Source organism: Mesoplodon mirus (genome assembly GCF_964341445.2).
Source record: "Mesoplodon mirus genome assembly, chromosome: 14".
NCBI lineage: Eukaryota > Metazoa > Chordata > Mammalia > Artiodactyla > Ziphiidae > Mesoplodon > Mesoplodon mirus.
The window spans coordinates 40,221,643-40,238,770 of NC_138990.1; the positions used below are offsets into that span (position 1 = coordinate 40,221,643).

Here is a 17,128-nt window from a genome sequence, read left to right on the forward strand (position 1 = left end):
ATTTCTGGGTGTGTCTGTAAGGTTGCTTCCAGAAGAGGTTAGCACTTGAATTGGTAGACTGAGTAAAACAGATAGCAGTCACAATACTGCTGGGCACCAAGCAATCTGTTGAGGCCTGGAGAGAACAGAAGGCAGAGGAAGGGTGCCTTTGCTCTTTCCTGAGCTGGGACGTCCATCTTCTCCTGCTCTTGGACATCAGTGCTCCTGGTTCTTGGGCCTTTGGACTCTGACCAGGGCTTACACAATTGGCCCCCAGATTCTCAGGCCTTCAAACCCAGACACTGCTGGCTTTCCCAGTTCTCCAGGTTGCAGATGGTAGATCATGGGACTTATTGGCCTCCATTTTCTAGACAATTCCTATAATAAATTTCCTGTTAAATCTGTTTCTGTGTGTGTATATATATATGTGTATATATATATATACACATACACATATATATATACATATATATGTGTATATATACACAGACACACATACATATATATATACACACACACACACTATTCTGTTTGTCTGGAGAAGTCTGACTAATACACCCATCCTTTCCCCTGTCTCTCTCCACCATATGTAACCTATTTTGAATCTTGAGTCTACCATTCCTTTCCTTTAAAACTATAATTCCAGAAAATAAATTGTTTGGTTTTAGTTGATTTTAACTTTATTAAAAGGGTATCATGCTGTGTTTAGTCTTCTGGGACTTACCTTCTTATTCCATTTATGTTGGTAAAATTCCTCTACATGGTTGTGTGTAATTGTAATTATACTTCATTCGCTTTAACTTCTGTCAATATGATGCATTCAGTTAATCCACTTTCTGTGTGCCAGGTACTTCATATACATTATTTCATTTCACCTTCATTACAAGCCTATAATGTAAGAGGGAACCACCCTCTCTTCCTGCTCAGAGTGCTTCAACCTATTCTTTTATTATTCCCATTTTAAAGATGAAACTAGAAAAATCAAGTAATTTTCCTGAGGTTATATAACTCATGAGTGGTGAAGCCTGAATTTGGCTCCAGAGCTTAGCCTTCTTTTGAGAAGAGGGAAGTAGTGGCTGCCCCAGCTCAGCAGAATTACAGGCAGGACTCTGCCCTCTTTCTACTGTTCTTTCCGTGAACTTCCAAGGCATCATGTAATTCCAGGAGTGTCCTAGTGACCTCAGCTCTGATCCATCTAGCCCAGCCCAGGTACAAGGCTCCTGGAGCTGTCCTGGGCCTCACTGCTCTATAGGGGCCTAGGTGCCGGCCTGAGTGGGACCTGCTTGATGGAAGGGAAGAGAAGGAGTGGAGAGTCCACCTGAGAGGCCAGGGAGAACTGGGGAGCTGGGCTGCTGACTGAGCTGCCCTTTCCTCAGGCTACTCTCTAGCTTAGAGTCTGAACTGTGGATGCCTCTGCTCTCTGTGTGGTACTCATGCTGCACAGCTATGGCCCAGACACAGCTTGGAAACAAGGGTGGGGACACAGGTCTACAGCTCACGGACCAGGCTACCTCCAAGGCCTGCGTTGTCTCTCTCACTTAAAACTGGGCCTCGGTGGTGCCAGTGGAGGGGTAAAGTTGACACAAAGGTCAGCGCTTAGTGCCTAGTGCCTGGGTATCACTGACCCAAAGCACTGCTCAGACTCGGAGGAGGCGTGAGCCAGTCTGTACAGGAGGAGAAGGGCAGGGCCCTCTCCTCCTAGAAACGTGTGTACCTCCTACTCCACCAGCTTTTACGAGGCCCTGGAATGTTATTTGTTAGTGACCACCCAACCATCGCACCAACAAATGGAGTGCTTGAAGGGAGTGCAGCTGACCTCTTAATGTGAAACAGCAAGACAAGGAGATGAGCTAAGAGGTGGGGTCTGTTTCTGCACATTTATCTCTGGTTATTAGACACTTTTAGAGGGAACATCTGTTTGTCCACTCTGGCTCCCATGTTACAGGCCCCATTTGAGGGCCAGCTTGGCCCCTTCTCTGACTGAATGGGGACTAAGTCATAAATTAGAGCCAGAAGAGGGACCCAGAATAAGAAGTCAGAGGGGGTTTTGCTCATCTCACCAATAAAGTGCAACTGGGTTCCCCAACTGACCAGCCGCCAGGTGACAAGTAAAGAGAACTGCGGGGGCTCCAAATGCACCTGGTGGTGCCCCCTCTCAGTGGACCCGACGCTCACAAGTTTTATTCTGGGGACAGCACCACTAGTCTAAGGCAGGACCTGGGGGTCAAACCAACGCACACAGCTTGATCACGCTTCCCGAGTTCCAGGGGCCTGGGCTGGGCGCCATGATCTTAGTTCCCCTTTGGTTTTACACTTTGGCTATTTGTTTTACGGGAGGAATAGCCGTGTTTATAGTAGTACTTTCCGAGTCATCTCACAGTATGTTCTCAGGACGTGTACATGTTGGCTCACTCTCAGGTCAATAGGCCAATTAATTGTACAAGAGGACAAACTTTGTTTTCTTGTTATGTTTCTAAAGGTACGTATAAAGACATAAGATCAATGCAATTGGTTAAAATTCTCCTTAGTCCCCATTCCTTTGGATGTTGTTTCTCTAGCCCACATTTCCAATTTAATATTGGAGATACTTCTGCTTGGACATACCACTGCAACTTGAAACTTACCATGCAATCCCACACTCCCTTTCCAGCTGTCACTGATCATCTGTGAGTCCGTGCCTTACATTAACAGTCTACCCTCAACACGTTTCTCCTATTTCTAGTGATGCCCCATAGGTCTTCACGTTATGCAGGTTCAAAATGTCCTAACTCTGAAGTCTGCTTTAGTCAGTCTTCCTTGTTCTCCAGGTCACTCCAGCAACCCCTCCAATTTTTGGTTCCAGTGAGTTTCCAAGGTAGCTCAGTTCTAATAGCTTTTGTGCCCATCCCTTCTGTCCTAAACAGTCAGCCCCCTGGCTCTGTCTTATGTCCTCGTGATGCTTCTTGTATCCAACCGGTCCTCACCATCTGCAGCATGTATGACTTGCCTGAGATGTTCAGCATCTTTTACTTGGACCTTGGAACAGCCTCATACCCAGATTCATCTCATTACAATTCATCCTGCAAAAGCTGCCATATCAGTTTTCTCAAATCACAACCCATAACACCCTCCTGTTCAAATACTTTCATTGGATGCCCTCTCCAGCCAAGAGAGTACCACCTTTCACTACAGCTTTCAAGACCTCCGCTGCCTTTCCAATCCTGTCTCCCCTTGACTTTTCCTGTGCTTTGGCCACCTTCAAACACACCCATCTATCTTTATTTGCTATTTTCTTCTTCTAGAATGTCATTTCTCCCTTATCTCTTATTAAAGTCTATGTAACTTCAAGATCCATTTCAATGGTCTCCATGAAAACTTCTTGATTCTTATCCTTTCCTGTTATAAAACCTTCATAGTACTTTGTTTATACCCATCATGAGACAACGCATTCCACCTTTCATAAACAGATGGACAGACAGACATCCAGGAACTGTGTCTTGCTGATTTTTGTCTCCTCTGTAGAGCTTTTGTGCTTAGCACATAGAAGCATTTAATAAATGTTCACTAAACTGGCCAGTTCTTCTTGTCTCCATTCTCTCTCCTTGCCATAAACTTGTTTAAATAATCATCTAATAATAATAACACTTCATTTCTACACAACATTAAAGGTTACAAAACTCACGTTATCATTTCAACTGATTTTCATGGGACAGCCTTTCAAGGCAGGTAGGATAGATATTATCCTCATTTTGTAGATAAGAAAACTGAAGCTCACAGAGGGGAAATAAGATGCTCAAAGCTCCAAACAAGTAAGGAATGTAGCCATTAACTGAACCCAGAAAAGTATCCTGATATGTAGTGGAAGACCATGGTAGAGGACAAGCAAAGTCCAAGCCCTGCCAAAGATCCCTTCTTCCAACTTTACTGAGCATGATAAAGATATTCTAAGCCAGCCAGGGGCACCTCGTATAAGGGATACCAGTCAGGGAACTGAACAGATGGCACTGTGTGATTCTATGATCATTTTGAATTTCTGTCTGTTTTTTCCTCCTCATGCCCCAGACACAGATATGGCCACGTGAGCACCAGGAAGCTTGGACTCCTCCTTTCCCTCCAAATTAAGCCATAATCCCAGGCCTCCTTTCAGTTTGAACACTCAGTAGATCCTTGCTGCTCACAGCTCGTCAGTGAAAGTCTCATAGAGTTATGCCTGGAACCACTTACGTGCTGCTGTGGGACCTGGGCCTAATTTCTCCCCTTATCTCGCGCTTGGAACTGACCCCTTATCTACCCTCTCATTCATTCACTCAACTATCTGTCCATCCTTCCACTCATCCATCCATCCATCTATCTATTGATTCATTAGCCAAAAGACTTTCCTTGAGTACCAGATCCATATATATTCCACCTCCCTATGACTCTTTCTGGCTCCTCGGTTCTAGACAGAAGAATCCTGCTAAGGTACCAAGAGGCTAATGTGTTTTCTTTTCCAGGTAATGCTTGTGCATTTTAAGAGTGGCCTTTACCAAGGGAATTTGAAGGCTTTATGAAAGAATGCTGCAGCTTGAATGTATCTGGGGATAAAAAGGGCCTTTTCGGGCCTCCCTGGTGGCGCAGTGGTTGAGAGTCCGCCTGCCGATGCAGGGAATACGGGTTCGTGCCCCGGTCTGGGAGGATCCCATATGCCGCGGAGCGGCTGGGCCCGTGAGCCATGGCCGCTGGGCCTGCACATCCGGAGCCTGTGCTCCGCAACGGGAGAGGCCACAACAGTGAGAGGCCTGCATACCGCAAAAAGGAAAAAAAAAAAAAAAGGGCCTTTTCCAAACAGGTCTCATGTAGGACTTGGAGTGGTCTCCAATTTCCTATTCCCCGAAGGTCACACCCTTCCTTTGTCCTCCAGTGCCACTGAAATGCAAGTTATCGCTGACCTTCCCAATGACATTAGTGACAGCTGGGCTGCACAACTTCTCTGCAGCCTTCCCTCACCAGAGCTCATCCTGGATGCTCTCACTGGATGTTGCCAGTGTTTAAAATCAGAGTTTGAGGTGAGTGGATATAGTAGGGGAAACGCTTGGGTTTTGATTACACTTAGGATTACTGGATATTAAGTTTGGAGAAATAAAGAAATTCAAGAGCATTAATGTATGCTTGGTCCCAGAAATGTTAGGAACCCATGTCCCAAGTCTCCTCTCCTACCCTTACTTCCTCTGCCACGAATGGATCCTGGCTGAGCTGCAGGGAGCCTTCTGGGATCCCTACTGCTATGAAGCCCTTGCGGTTAGGACTTCTTTCTTAGCCATTCCTTTTCCACTGCTGGCAGGCGAGTCAAATAAAGGGCCTGATGGTTTATCTCAGAGCCTAGCAGAGAGCCTTGCCTGGCAAAAGCAGACTGGTTGGTGAGGAAGATTGTGTGGCACATAATAAGATGCTCCTGTGGGTCAAATTATGTGAAAGCCTTTGCAAATAGTTTTTCATTCTCACCTGGCAAATACAGTCTCCGAGATCAGTTATTTTCTTCAAGGTGGCAAAGTATTTCCCTCCCTAAATTCTCCTTTTCCCCTATCACTCAAAACAGTGTGTGTTCTAGAGGTTTTGAAATGCCAGACATTTGAATAAATTACCTCATTTCTCTATCTTTCAATATGAATGAGTCACATTGAGTGGTATGATACACAATAAAGAATTTATTTATTTGTTCTTGCTCTCCCAAAGTTTAGCAAAATAACTCAGATCCTGGTTCTCTTTAACTTGCAAAAAGTTCAGAGACCTTCAGAGATCTGATGCCAGCTTCGATGCAGGTCCAGTTCATATGTGTTTCTGCTTGTAGTCAGCTACCTGCTACAAGGCTGGCTTGGTGGATGATTATATTAATACATACAGTCTGAATTTTCCCCCTACTATGTAGAAGTTTAATTGGAGCAGAAGAATAAATGAGAATTGCTATAAAAAATTAGAAGGTGATGGTAAACTCTCCTGGAGCAACCTTTATGTAGGGGCTCATGCCATTGACTGTGGCCAATTGTAGCTCTTTCAGTAACTCCATTATATATCTCAGAAACATGTGGTATTTTTGAATGGACAGGTCAGTCAATCTTTTGGACTCAGCAATGAATTTTTCATAGTGATCAGAGAGCTGGTCTGCAAACTCCTGTAGTTTATATGTGAACTGCTGGCGGTAATCAGAAATGATTTCCTTCACTGCAACAGCCCAGCTTTTCATTATTTCCTGAGCGCTGGTAGCAAGCTCTGAAATCTTCTCTTTCCCTTGTCCATCTGCATCGGCAAGGATGCTCAGATATCCCTGGAAATCTTTCTGCACCAGTTGCTCAACCTGACTTGAGAGTTGGGAAGCAAAGCCAGCAGCACTGACGGAGTATTTGGGATGGAAGTCCTCAAGGACCTCTACTAGGTTCTTGATCAGGTTGATGATCGTTTCTTCAAGCTCATAGTATTTCACTGTCCAGCCAACCACACTTGGATCAAAATATTCTTTGCGAAGAGCCTGCACATACTGATGGAGCTGCTGTAACTCTTGAGAAGCTTCCTGAAGTTTGTTTTGAACAAGTTCATTAAACTCACCAAAGTTATGACCTAGGTTTTCTTTCAGGAGTCTAAAAACAAATGGAATGAATGTGTCGAAGGTTGTGCTGATGTCGTGTTGGATATCATTAATGAGATCAGTAAATTTCTTCTCCTTTAAGCGTTTAAGGTCTTCTTCTATCTCTTGGAAAATTCTTTGTAGAAACCTCTTAAGATCACTTAGCATCTCTGTAGTCTTGACAGACTGGAGGTCACTAAGTGCCTTTTGGATCTCTTGTGATAAAGATTTCAACAGTTTTCCATACTCTGAGCCTATACCTATTAGTTGATAGTACACTGAATCAAAGGGAAATTTATTCTTTAGGTCCTTGATTAATTCAGATTTCTCCATTAGGTCTTGGAAATAGGAAAAGAGTATTTCTAACCCACTATGGATCTTTGAATGTACCTGGGACAGTAACTTACCTACTCTCTTCAGGAGCATAGTGTAAAGTTCGTCTTCAGTGTAGTTCCCGGCTCCTCCTGGGAGCTGGAATCTGGTGGACTTCAGGAAATCAATGAATGAGTCAATCACACGGTTGACTGTCACATTGTATTCCTGAGTAACTCCTATTAAGCTGTCAAACACCTTCTTCTGGAGTCTCTGGAAACCACTGTGGTCCTCCTGAGCCAACAGTTCCTGGTACAGACTCTTGGCCTTGTCCTTCCACTGTTGGTAGGTTCTAGTGGTGCCTCTGGCTATCTTTTGGAGCCCCACGTCCACCTCATCAATCTGCCTCACGGCCCCTTGATACACCTGCTCAGCGCTGTTCTGCAAACCTCTTCTCAGTCTTAAAGAAGCATCTCTCAGATCGAGTCCCGTGTACTCCTGGTGGTACTTGTTGACACAGTCATAAGAGGCCCCCGTGGCCTTGGGCATATTGTCTTTGAGAGAGCTTAGCAATTCAGACACTGCTTCTTCTTCCCAGTTAGCTTTAATCTGAACTTCATCATCCGATTCTGGGACCCTCTCAATTTTGACTATGTTGAGTGTTTTATCTGGAGAGGACTAAAACCAGCAAAAAAGGATGAAAAGACCATGTTTTCAATTATCTTGATTACATAATATACTACACTAAAACTTCATTAGCAGTTAAAAGTAAAGATCAGAGGATCTTTCATATTCTGATGGGGATTTATCTTTCATATGTCAGTTCATGTGTTTGTCTTACGGTTAAACAAATACACTCTTGTTAATTCCTCTTTAACACATGCCCCAGAAAGGACAAAATTATGTAAGGCATTTACACAGTAACATTTAACATTTAGGCCTTTCTAGGCCTGAAGATCAGAAGAGGAGGAGGAGGAAGAGAATGGGGAGAAAGAAAACAGGGAAAGACTAATTCAGAGAAAGGAGAAGTAACAAAAAAGAAAGAAGTCCAGGGCCCATCGAGCAGAGACCTAGAAGACCAATATCAGGGGCCATCCATCCTCTAAGCCTATGATAAACTTTAGTGACAGAATCTGATTATTTCCTCTCCTCTACTAGTGGCATCTTTGATTGGGCCCTGGCAGAGCTTGTAAAGTACACGAGAGAAACTTGGCATATCTAACAATCCTACTGTGGGGAAGAATTTTGAAGCCTCAAATACTCCAAGAAGCCCCAGTCTGAAAAATGTACTCAGCATATGGCAGAGTTTTTCCATGATTTAGGTGATGAGGCAAAACTCTCATCTTTCTAGAACTGCCCAAGTGTAATAAAATAATAGTGGTAATATGAGGTCATGTGTGCATCTAATACAATCAGTAGAAGACTCCTAATACTTTCTGGAGAATAGCTCCTCAGAAGAGAAGTTCAGCTTGCTCATTGCTTGTGTTTCACCTAGTTTGGGAAAGCCCCTAGGTAATACTTTGTATTACCTGCCCATATTCTCTGTTTGCTCTTGGGGTGTGTAACCCACTAGTTGGGACTCACCTGAGGGCGGTAGTAGAGGTTCCATCTCCTTAAGGTACCGTTAATGTTCTTCACGTCGATGACCACAGTGCCTATGGCTGGGGAGGCTACTGAGGAGGAGTGGTGGTTCTTGCTTTCTCGGTAGCGCAGACGGACATCAGTTAATGTCGGGCTGGTGATATTAAGGTCGACCTTTCCATTCCAGTACCTGAAAGCAAAAGAAAGCAGATGGGCTGTCATGAAAGGGACGTGGAGATGGCAAACATCATAATGACTGGAAAAGAGATGAAAATAGAAGTTCCATACCCAAGTCCTTGATATCTGCCATCTTCTTCATACTCTGCACTGAAGTCATGGTGTGCAAATGATCCGTTAATTTTACAAACTAACATGCCACCTTCAATTTTGTGTGTTCCCACAACTGTATGGGAAAGATTTTATGTTTCATTAGATTAGTAACTGCAGGATATAAACATTTTCATTGTGAAAACAGAGAATTCTATCTTAACTGTCTTATATGTTTGAAACATGTGGTCCTCACTTAAAAAAACAGGAGACCGTTTTAGTCCTAAAATGATTACAGAAAAATCTATTTTCTCTGAACCTATTCTTCTGCAATGTCAGTAGGTTTTCAACAGGATGGTTTTCACATGTGGGGTATACATGTGTCTCCTTCCCGCCTCTTTTCAATTTTGCTATAGAGAGCAATTTTGCTTCGAGCCATATCTAAATACATAATTATGTATTCACAACTCGCACTGAAGAAATAAAGCACGTAGGGGAGGCAGGAAATTTCCTTACCGTTTAGGTCATATCCTAGGAACTGAATGGTGGAGCTGCATGTGGAATCCAGGAATGTTTCAACGTGATCTTCTTTATTTTTCAAACCAGCACTCCAAGTGGCATTATACAAGGGAGAGGCCACCTCGAAATGTGCAGTCAGTGTTCCAAAGGAAGGAATGAAAATTCCAGCAGGTACAGAGAACTTCATGGAAGGAATGTCAATAGTCTGCTCAGGCATGGTGATGGTTGGCAACTCGAAGTCTGCAATGTTGCTGGCCACCACATTTAGATCCAAAACAGCACTGCCAACTGAAATACTTTTTGGAAGGGTGAAGTGGGACACAGTTAACTGAGATGCAGGCACAGTTATCTCAAAAAAGGGAACTGAGGAGACTTCTGGTTTAGAATATTGTGCTAACACATCAACTTTGGGGAATTTCACTTTGGGTAGTGTTGGTATGTTGAGGGTAAATGGCAAAGTACTTAGCTTCTTGTAGATTTTTATTTCACTGAAGTCAAGTATGTAGGATGGAACCTGAAGATCTGTAAAGGGGACGTGGAATGTAGGTGTGACGTGAAAGGAATTTAGGTTATATAGTTTCAGTCCAGGAATAATGAATTTATCAGCCAATTCTCGCACGGGGATAGAAACAGGATAGCCATTGGGGTTTTTGGTATACACAAGGTCAGTTGAAGCACGGAGATACTGTTTCCTATCGTTGGTGGTGGTTACATCCAGCTTTAGGAGGTCCCATAAGCTCTTGTCATAAACTGGTAGGACAACATCTTTGAGGAACCATAGGTACCCTTCTAAGGAGCCTGCCATGTCGAGGCGTGCCTTTTCTTGGTCATTGGAAAGCTGTATGTTGTTCTGGAGAGACCCAGAATGAACCTGGACCTGACTTTTCCAGCTGATTTTCTGGTTCTCAGTGTTAGCATTCAGGGACACTTCCTGGCCAAGGTAATTGATATTAAGGAAGGAACTGGGCTGACGTGCATGGACCTGAACAAGGGCTGATATTTCCCATAGGGAAAGTTCCAGGGTGGCTTTGCTTGTATGCTCTCCAGATGTTAAAAAGAGGCCCCCTAGCTGTAAATGGTTTTTCGTATTTTGTTCCCAGATGGCATATATGCGTTGGAGAGTGGTTTCTCCAGCAAAATTTTCTTTTACTTCAAGGTTCCAGATACCATCTACTTTGGAAGCTCCTAGCAGCTTCACAGAAGATCGAGTACCCTTGGAATTCAAGTAAGTGCTGGCCTCACTGCCAAGAGTTCCTGAATATTCCTTTGAAAGGATAAAAGCCTTGACACCTCCTTTGGTAGATGACTCAATGGAAAAGTAAGAGGTGAGACATTCTAAGCTGAGCTTGTGGTCAAACGCCCCTGTAGCAGTAGTGTACACGTGGGGCCAACTGAAATCATACTTTAATTCAATGGATGAAGAGACAGTAGGTTTTGACCTGGTATTTCCATTAAGTTCTTGCTTGAAATTCATTCTCAAAAGTGGAATTTGGACTCTTGCGGTTGTTGTCATGGATGCATCCATGTTTTTCTTGGTGAAGCTAATAGTATTGTCATGATTGCCCTCCACGAGTTTGTTACTCAGAGACAAAGCTGTGGCTAACTTCAACCCTCTTTTCCTCGTCAAACTTGAGGTGCCCTCTAATTTGTACTGCAGTGCATCAATGACAGAAGAAGAGGAAGTAAGAAAATGAGCCACAATATCTGATTGGTTGTAAAGACCAACGTTGGTATTCAGTGTGATGACACTTGACTTAAAGGAAAAATCATAGGTAATATTGCCCATGGCTGGAATTAAAATTTTGTTTGTGGTACTCAATACCTTGAACTCTGGAAGAGAAAGCTCAAGGAGATTCCTAGGGACATGAAGGGTTGGCAGCTCTAGGAATGGCAGGACTAATGTGTATGAGGGCACGTAGGCGCCAGAACCAGGGATGGTGATGCTCGGGGTGCTGACCTCTTTGGGGATCACATACCCGAATGTCAGCATCTTCACTGTGAATGGAGGCACTTCAGTGTTGGTAACTGGAATAGTGTACCCAGGAATTTTATAGATCCTGGGTTGCTGGTTGAGGGATTGTTCAACCTTGTACTTATCAAATGTAATTTTTGCTTCATTGTAGGATTTGATAAAAAAATCTAATGCCTTGTTTCTGACTGTTTCGAAATGCCTGTTGAAGGAATTGATGTTACGATTGATAAATGCATAAAATACATCCAGAGGAACTGGGATGGAATGCTTGTCTTTGTTTTTCTTATACTGAGCCTTTACACTTAAATCAAACGATTGCTTTGTTGTTTTCAAGAATTCCTTCAAGCCTGTCTTTTCCCATAAGGAGATATCTTTCACCTGGGGCGTTGTGAGCTTTGTATAAGGTAGAGTCATTTCAGGGATTGTTAAAGGAATGTTTAAAAAATCCAGGTTGGCTTCTCCATTTATCCCTATGTGGGCCTCGATGCTTTTCTCATTGTTTCCAGCAGAGAAATTTTGATTGTACTTATACTGATTGAACCTGGCACTCGCTTGCCAACTTGCTTGCTGGGCACTAGGACTCAGAAACAGTGCATAATTATTCAAAAAGTCTATCTTCCCTGTCAATTTTAATGGAAAACTAACTCTCAAGTTCCCTTCATTGTTTGTGGATGTGGTAAGCGCACGTGGCTGTGCTGAAAAGAAAAGAGAATTTTTCAAAGTTCCAATAACCTTTCCATTTAAATGCGCATCATGGTTGCCAGTTATCTCTGCCTTCCCTTCTCTAAGCAGTGCCATACCTTTAGCAGTTAGAACACTTCGGCCCAAGTACTGGCATTCAGCTTGTGACTGGATTTCAAATGTAGAAAAGTTGAGGAAGCGAGATTCATAAACTATATTTTGGTTTACTCTTAGGTGTTTGCTATTGATCTTATTAGACAATCCAAAGGACGTGATGGGTCCTTCCACAGTAAAGTTACTTTGGGATTCATGTGTTCCCTCATCTGAGAATTTGTGGCAGGCCAATTTCCAGGACCCTGTTCCAGAAGAAGTCCATGCTAGGTGTCCAGCTTCCAACAGGGTCTTGATTTCACTGCGCAGGTCAGCCTGGCTGGAGAAGTCCAGTTTGGGGATGTTCAATTTGTGGAAGTACTTTGTGTTGCTGTCCAGGGTAAGCTGATGATTTATCTTGACGAGCACACTGTTACTAAGCTCCAGTGTATTTTTTTCTGTGTGTAAACCTGCCACTGTGTTTGATTTTCCCTCAATAGCATTCCCAACAAATAGCACTTCACTCTCATGCTCTGTTTTCAGGTACTTGCTGGAGAACCTCATAGATTCCTTCAGAACCAGTGGATTAATCTTAGGGTCTGAAAGTTGTGCGTTTGCTTGAAAATCAAAATTGAGAACTTCTAATTTGGATTCTCCTTTGGCAGTGACAGAAGCCTCAATCTCTGCTTGGTTCGCTGAAGCAGTTACATTCTGAATGTCAGCATTTGCATCTAATATGAGAAGGGGAGATTGGATTTTCAAAATGCCATACAGCTTGCCAAAAGTAGGTACTTCAGTTGTGTGTGAGATGTGGGGAAGCTGGAATTCTGGTATGTGAAGGTCAGAAACTTGAAAATCTGTAACATTGAGATGTGGGATGACAAATTCTGGAATTGTGATTTCTGGTAAATGGAAGTCTGGCACAGGGATTCTAGCAAGAACCGTGTCCACCCCACTCAGATCCCTCAGGTACACTTCCGGGACTGGCCACTGCAGCTCACTGTTCAGCATCTGGTCAATGGTTCTGATGATCTTTGTTTTTATCTCTACCAAGTCAACTGTAAAGGAAGGGATGTGGAAGGTATTGAGGACAGTAAATTCTGGCGTGGAAAACCTGGATGGGATTTTTATATCTTTCAACTTTTTGAAGTTGATCTGAACGGATGGAATCTTCAGATCTGTCAGGGGGACAATGAAGTCAGGAGTCTGATATGTAGCCTCCTGAAGGGCACGGAGACTGACTTCAAAGGCAGGTATGGTCCCGAAGGTGGTCTGGATTTTGGGAACAGTGAACCCTTGTTCTACTAATGTTTTCAGGTTTTTGGCCCAGTCTTGGAGAGAATACTGTTCTGCAAAGTCAGTAAGGTTCTTAGCAGCAAGAGTCCACCAATCAGAAATGTAGGTGACAAGTGTGCTGTAAACCTGGCCAACTAGGAACAGGTATCGCTGGACTTCCTGCTGCATATCCATTTGATACACTCGGTCTCGTACATCTTCCAGGGTCTCTTGGAATTTGGCTTTCATGTGAACTACAGAAACCTGTAACCAGTCAAAGAATAAGGTTATTTTGGTGGCCTTTAGGTTTTCCAGATGGACTGAGACTGTGGCCTTGACGTCCTCTGTAAACAGTTTTAGTGCTTTAGCTTTCTGTGGAAGTCCCAGAGCCTGAATTTCACCATTGATTCTCTGAGTCACCTCACGAATTTTGTTATTGGTTTCATCTACAAACTGGTGGTAATCAAATGACCTTAATTTCTTTACTAGCATGTCAAGGAATCTGTTTATTTCTTCAATTAATTGTTTAAAAGACAATGCTTCAAGCTGCTTGAGAGCATGGTCGGTAAACCCAATCAATTCCTCAACAAGATCTGCCATCTTGACTTGTTGTAGGACACTGCTTAGCTTCTGAACAGTCTCCTGCAGCTTATATTGGTGGGCCAACTGCACTGATTTATCCATTAAAACCTGGATGTGGTGGTCTATTTTATATGTCTCAGTGAACTCATGGACCATGACTCTGAAAGCATTGATTTCCTCAATTACTTCAAAATCTTCAAAAAGATTTGTAACACAGTATTTGACATGCTCAATAATTTCCTTTATTCTTTGAAATGAGATTGTAGTTCTCAACTGATCTAAAAGCACTCTGACATCAATAGCTTCAACCTGTTGTTTGACCTTTTCAGCAAGGTGCTGGATGTCTACATTCTGAATCTGTGCATTGAGCTGCTGCAATTTTTCTTGTATCTGGATTCTGATTTGATACTTAGTATCCATAGTTTGAATCCAAGATGCAGTACTACTTCCAAATTTGTTAAAATCAATATTTTCAATAAACAAACACAGATTGCTGATTTCTTTTAGTACAGTTACACGGATATGATAATGTTCATCAAGACTTTTCAATTGTTCAATGATTCGATCAATAATCTTAGCAAGAGCTGCCTTAAAATCATGTAAATCATAATTATCTTTAATATACTGATCAAATTGTATCACATATGTTTGTAGCTGAGATAGTTTTCCATTAAGGTTGATTTTGGCATTGTCTAATGCGATCTGCAGATCATTTTCTGTAATTCTATAATATTCTGTGAAAGCAGTTAGTTTCTCCTTGGCACTCAAAACTTGTTTCTCCCAGTTGAATGCATTCAGATAATCATTAACTTGCTGTGGGAGTTTGTCCAAGGCTGCTATGTATTTCCTCATGCGTTCATCAATATTGATGTGTTTCAATTCTTTCTGTATAGCTTCCAGTGCACCTATAACTACCTCTCGAGTCTTCTCAAAATATTCTGGCAGGATTTTAAAGAATGGGAGGTTGATGGTGTGAACATCTTGGTTCTTATCATATTTTACAGAAGCAACAAGAGTGAATTCTTGGGGCTGGTCAGTGGCGTCCCTCAGCTCTAAAGCGTCAATTACACTGATGGGCTCACTGAGTAAAAGTGGCACTGTAATAGGGGAGTCCAGCACAGTGAGGTCAGCCAGGGCTCGTCCACTGAGCTCAACACCAACTTTGTCTTTAGTGTTGTAAGCACTGAAGTCCTGGCTGTATTCATTTTGGTTCAACTGGGTCTTGAGTTTCCAGGTGCCTGTCTGCTCGGCCAGAGTGAGCAGGGCACTGATTTTATGATCAAGAGCAGTACTGATGCTCCTCCTGGACATGAGATGGTGACTTGTGGATCCTCTGTAATCATGAGAGAAAGTAAAGGCCAGAGGTTCTGCTTTCAACAGGAATTTGCTATACAGCTGCCCTGTGTGTTGTCCCCAGAGAACCAGTTTCCCATTGCCATTAGTATGCATGTCGACGGTCATTGTAAATGGGGCCACTGCAGAGTGGAAAACATTGTTGAAATGCAGGGAGTCCGAATTGTAGTTTGTACTGATGTCCACGGTTGAAGCAAGCCCAGCGATGTTAGTGTTGAGCCGATGGCTAAACTCTGTCCCCTGCACCTTAGCTACAGTGTCTGCTTTATAACTTGCTGATAAGTCAGCATAAGAAAGAGTGTAGATGTGTTTTAGTTCATTATTTTGGTAGGCTCCTTTTATGGTCCCACCCACATTCAGCTTCAGAGGTTCAAGCCGTAATTTTCCATTGTTGGTCATACCCAGAGCACTGAATTTCAAGTCATTGTTTAAAGTAGTTACCAGGGAATAGGGCTGTAACTGTAGATTAAAATTTTGCTTATAAAACTTGTCAGAGCTATAAATGTTGTCAAGTTTGGAAGAGAAGTCCAGTGATAACCCTGCAATGTTAAGATTGTTTGTGTAGTCAAGTTTCATTTCAGCGTATGAGCCCATCATGTCATTTGAAAGCTTGAGTCCTTCCTGGTTGATTCTGAAGTTGAAAATGTTTTTGCTGTCGACCCCCAGAATCATGGCCTGATAAGCACTTCCCAGTGACACCTCTGTGAGGGTAGCTCTTCCATCTAGACTGAATTTTGCATGGTGTTCCCGGAAGCGGCCATTTGTTGTTAATTTCAGGGATGCCCCAGAGAGGCCAAGCGCGGCATTGAGTTCATTCTCCAGCATTAGGGGACTATACTTCAAGTTGGTCATTGCACTGGTAGACATTCCATCTTGGGCAATCCTTAGTGTTGCCTTGTGAGCACCACTATTAATTCTGTCAGTGCCCAAGATGTCAGCATTTAACTCAAGACCATGGGAGTTTAGTGATCCAGAAAGCAGGGTGAAGAACTTCAGTGACTTGTAATCAGCCTGATACTCAGAACGTAGCAATGCACTTTGCTTAGAGAAGGTCAGATCCATCTTGTTCGAAGTGGCAAAGTCCTCATACTTCCCATTGGTGTCAGATTTCAGAGTCAGCTCATAGTTCTCATATTTCAGGGATGCAGTATTTTTCATGAGGCCACCTTGCAGATCCAAGGTGGAGGTAATAGAGACTGTTCCATCTTCATATCTTCCTGTTATCTGGTTGGTGCCCTGGAGGTAGGAGGAGTTAAATCTCAGGTTGGATTCTCCACTTAGCTGGCCAGTGGTAGGATCCCTCTGATAAGACAGGCCATATGTGCCTTTAGCATACAATGAAGAGGCTCTGAACTGCCCATCAATTGTGACTTCTTTGACATACAAATGCTGTTTCTTTTTTGAGTCTAAATGGACTGAAGCAGATATCTGTGGTCCCCAGGCACTCGATGCATCGAATGTTAGAAAACCTTTTGAGGCTGGATTGTTTCCAATTTTCTCTACGTGACTGAATTTGACATGTGAATCCAGGAATTTGTGGTGTAGAGACCCATCACCTGAAAACGTGAGTGTATTCCTGTGGTCATACGTTGTTTTTGCAGATCCTAGCATAAAAATCAAAACACATTGGTTAAATGAAGTCATGCACTTCCACAACAATTTCTATGTTGAAAGTCTTTCAATAAGAAAGTCCCATTGGTCCAGGTCCGTTGCGCAACAGTCTCCTCCATTTATAACATGACCACAAAATCTGATAGCAAAAGGCATTCCTCCTGGAAGCCTTCCCTGACCACCACAGACCTTGCTGGGTTCCCTTGTCCTCTACTGTACCTTACACACTATACCCTATCACAGCACCTCTCACACTGAATTCTAATTGCCAGTTTATCTGTTTTCTCTGTTAACTGCCTAGTAGAATACTTGATACATAGGTGTTTAAT

At 43.0% G+C, this 17,128-nt stretch overlaps 1 protein-coding gene across 1 annotated transcript in view; it reads right to left on the reverse strand.

The window, feature by feature from the left end:
* Nucleotides 1-5,622: 5,622 nt before the first annotated feature.
* Nucleotides 5,623-17,128, reverse strand: part of APOB (apolipoprotein B) — a 39,735-nt gene continuing 28,229 nt past the window's right edge. Inside the window, exons 26-29 of the mRNA XM_082643180.1 lie at nucleotides 9,233-16,792; nucleotides 8,738-8,852; nucleotides 8,453-8,639; nucleotides 5,623-7,546 (exon numbers count right to left, since the gene is read on the reverse strand). Of these exons, the coding sequence (XP_082499306.1) occupies nucleotides 5,909-7,546; nucleotides 8,453-8,639; nucleotides 8,738-8,852; nucleotides 9,233-16,792 (9,500 nt within the window). The 3' untranslated portion in view covers nucleotides 5,623-5,908. The remainder of the gene's footprint in view (nucleotides 7,547-8,452; nucleotides 8,640-8,737; nucleotides 8,853-9,232; nucleotides 16,793-17,128) is intronic.